This window comes from Etheostoma spectabile, chromosome 20 (genome assembly GCF_008692095.1).
Source record: "Etheostoma spectabile isolate EspeVRDwgs_2016 chromosome 20, UIUC_Espe_1.0, whole genome shotgun sequence".
Lineage (NCBI taxonomy): Eukaryota > Metazoa > Chordata > Actinopteri > Perciformes > Percidae > Etheostoma > Etheostoma spectabile.
The window spans coordinates 18,488,300-18,491,719 of NC_045752.1; the positions used below are offsets into that span (position 1 = coordinate 18,488,300).

General features: G+C 38.7%; 1 protein-coding gene and 1 long non-coding RNA gene across 12 annotated transcripts in view; one reads left to right on the plus strand and one right to left on the minus strand.

Moving 5' to 3' along the window:
• Positions 1–3,420, minus strand: part of myt1lb (myelin transcription factor 1-like, b) — a 108,620-nt gene that overhangs the window by 63,153 nt on the left and 42,047 nt on the right. For all 11 annotated transcript variants that reach the window (XM_032500108.1, XM_032500117.1, XM_032500114.1 and 8 more), the window contains exons 3-4: positions 2,532–2,577; positions 704–737 (exon numbers count right to left, since the gene is read on the minus strand). In XM_032500108.1, the coding sequence (XP_032355999.1) occupies positions 704–737; positions 2,532–2,577 (80 nt within the window). The remainder of the gene's footprint in view (positions 1–703; positions 738–2,531; positions 2,578–3,420) is intronic.
• LOC116669975 (uncharacterized) overlaps positions 1–3,420 on the plus strand; it is a 21,271-nt gene that overhangs the window by 11,353 nt on the left and 6,498 nt on the right. The window lies entirely within an intron of this gene.

Consider the following 3,420-nt stretch of genomic DNA (forward strand, 5'->3'; position numbering starts at 1 on the left):
AAATGTGCTATACAAATAAAGCTGCCTTGCCTTGCCTATCATGCTTAATATACATAATTAGTTGCAACATTAAAAGATGAGAAAGCCGTCTTTTTTCATATTTTATGCAGTGGAATTGTGTTAACTAGAGGGACGGAAGAACGGGGAGCTTTTTGTTTCTGTTTCGCTGTTATCATCTTATGAGACATTGAAGATGTCCAAATAGAGGGACGTGTGAGGAATGAGGCGAGAGAAAGTATCTCTTTGTGTCTGAAGAAATGAAAACATGGAGAGGAGAAGCCAGAGGGACCAAATAAAGAGCAAGAAAGAGAACAAACTAGCATCAAAGCACACTTTAGTGACCAGACGCTGATGTGAAGGCAGCGTTGGGACAGTGGAGGAAAAGCTGGAATGTCTCTGGGTGGTAATAAGGTGACAGTTGACCCAGGCACTGTTTGACTATCTGTAGTAGCGGCCCGATGGTGTGTGTGTGTGTGTGTGTGGTGTGTGTGTGTGTGTGTGTGTGTGGTGTGTGTGTTTGTAACTCTCTAGCTATTTACAGCCTGTCTGTGGTTTGTATGCTTGTGGTGTGTGTGTGGGTGTGTGTGTGTGTGTGTTGTTTTGTGTGTGTGTGGTGTGTGTGTGTGTGTGTGTGTGTGTGTGTGTGTGTTGTGTGTGTTTGTGGTGTGTATCTCAGGGCAATGCACTTTTTCAATCCCATGACCTGAAAAGCTCCGTTAATGCTGGATCCACAGGCACTAAGGGAGAGAAACCGAGAAAGAGAGAGAGATTATGAAACAGGACTGGCATGTGCATGCTAAATCCAAGGCTCTTTGTACAACCAAAGAAAAAGAAACCTGCTGAATAGTAATTATTGTGACTTATGATCTGTGTAGGTTTACCATGAAAACCATTAACACCTAAGGCTCAGTTAAGTGCATAAATGCACTTGTGTATTTGTGTGAACAACTCGATTCAAATTAATTTCAGAAAATATCTTTGCCTTGTGTTGATCATTTAGTGCTTCTAAAAGTTTGGAAATGCAACCTGCAAAATGCATTTCTTAAAAAAAACAATTTATCTAATCTATCTTTAATCTAAAATAGTATATACAATAGTTGTTTTTTAGTGTCCAATATATATATATATATATATATATATATACACATATACTGTATATACACATATATATACACACACACATATACTGTATGTTCACGTACATATACACACACACGTTTATATACACACACACACATATATATATACACAGCACACACACACACACACACACACACACACACACACACACACATACATAGATATACTGTATATACACATATATATACACACACATATATGTACACATACATATATACACATATATATTCACATACATATACACATTTATATACACATACATATATATGTGTATATTATATACTGTATATATAATATATACTGTATATATACTTACACATGTATACATACATACATACATACATACATACATACATACATACATACAGGATATAAACAACAAGCACTTTTAAAAAGAACATTTTTATCATTTAGTGTTGGATATCAAGTTTTGTGGCTCTCTTTATAGTAAACTGAATTCTCGAATATAAAAGGAGTAGCGAATGAGTGAACGATGGAGGGATTTCCGACTCAGCCCTAAAGATGACTTCAGTTCCAGTCCTTCACTCACACATGTGTTCTCTCTTTGGCCTACAAGCAGAGGACACGTGTAACTCAATCAAACCAGGGCTTTGTGGCTGCAGCCTTCACTACACAGGGCTTGATCCACCTGATGTAGGAACAACGGTCACCACCTCGTTCTTTGTTCAGTCAAAGATGTAAGATGCTTTCTAAAGTTTGGAGGGACTAAAATATACATTAAGAGGGTCCTCTGATTAAAACATGCTCACTTCTTTTTAGATGCTTTCAAATCTTTGAGGGTGGACACCGGGGCTCATACCAAGTATAAGGTGCAAGTGCATAATGACTGGTCATCTAATGCCTCCACAGGACAAAAGAGAGCCAATGTTCTGATGAACACATCTGGTCTGATGTTTTTCAATATACACAAACAGGCAAACAACAGCCATAGAGCTTTGTTTTATTGGTTTATTTCCCCCCAGGATTATCAGTTAAAACTGAGTCACCCGTTAGTTTTGGTTTTTTGAAGTTCCATTATTTTTTTCCAATTTGGACTGTGTATCATTTTGTAGGATTAGATGTAACTGTCTCAAAGGTCTTAAAATGTGGACTTTTTGATTCTGTTTCTGTAAGATTTATAAAAATAGAGACAGAGAGAGAGAGAGAGAGAGAGAGAGAGAGAGAGAGAGAGAGAGAGAGCAGTGAGAAGAGGCAACTCAACTGTGACAGTCTGGGATTTGTGCAGTGGTGTGTGTACAGTATATGCGTGTGCTTGTGCCAGTGCATGTGTGTGTTTGTGTTGGGGGAGTGAAGGTGACCCTGAATGGCAGCGCTGCGTGTGTGTGTGTGTGTGTGTGTGTGTGTGTGTGTGTGTGTGTCCGTCCAGATACCTTTGGAGCGAGTTCGATGGCGCTTATTGTCTGCATCCACCTCCATCTGCAGAGAAGGCACAAACAAGCTGTTAAAGACACAACAGACAGCATTGTAAAATTATCTTTAAAATTAAATATGATCTTTTTGGATACATCCTTCACATTCAGTGTGCTTTCCCCCCTCCTTGTCAAACATGCAAATCCCACCGGATGTTTGGAACACTTAGCTGTAACACTTTGTGTACTGTTCAGACTCATTTAAAGACCAAGGGACATTTGGATACAGGTTGTCTTTAATCATTGCTGAGTAGATGAGAACTACTGTAGAAAATCTCTCGGCCAAAACATCTGTCCTGCTGAATTTATATGAATGCATTTATACAAATGGATCTCTTTAATCAGAAGGCATTATTTGGTGTATCACTGGTTATAATGTCAGAAGTGTACTTATTATTTCAGGAAATAAACAAATAATGCAAAGACAGATCAACAAGTGAATTAGTGAATTAAGGAGTAATCATATATTCCATTTTTAGAATGGATAGGAATTCACATTTTGAAATGATGCAAAACATCCTTTTTTAAGTAGTCAGTACTCATCGTCTCCATCTCATCCATGTGAGACCATCTATCATGCTACATTTACATTGCTACATTTTGGTTTCAAAAATATATTCTGCTACGTTTACACCTCACGTTCACGTGCACGGAGATCGCTTTTGGCTCAAAACTGCGCTTGAAAAGCAAAACGCAGCAATGTTAATGTAGCCTCAGTCACGTTATAGCTGTGCTGCAGACATAACCCCATCAAACATTAACTGCATGGTTTCCATCGATGCCGTCTCCTCCTCAGTAATCAGGCCTCCCAAGCTCTTCATATGCCAGAGTGAGCATTCTCCCCCCCCCC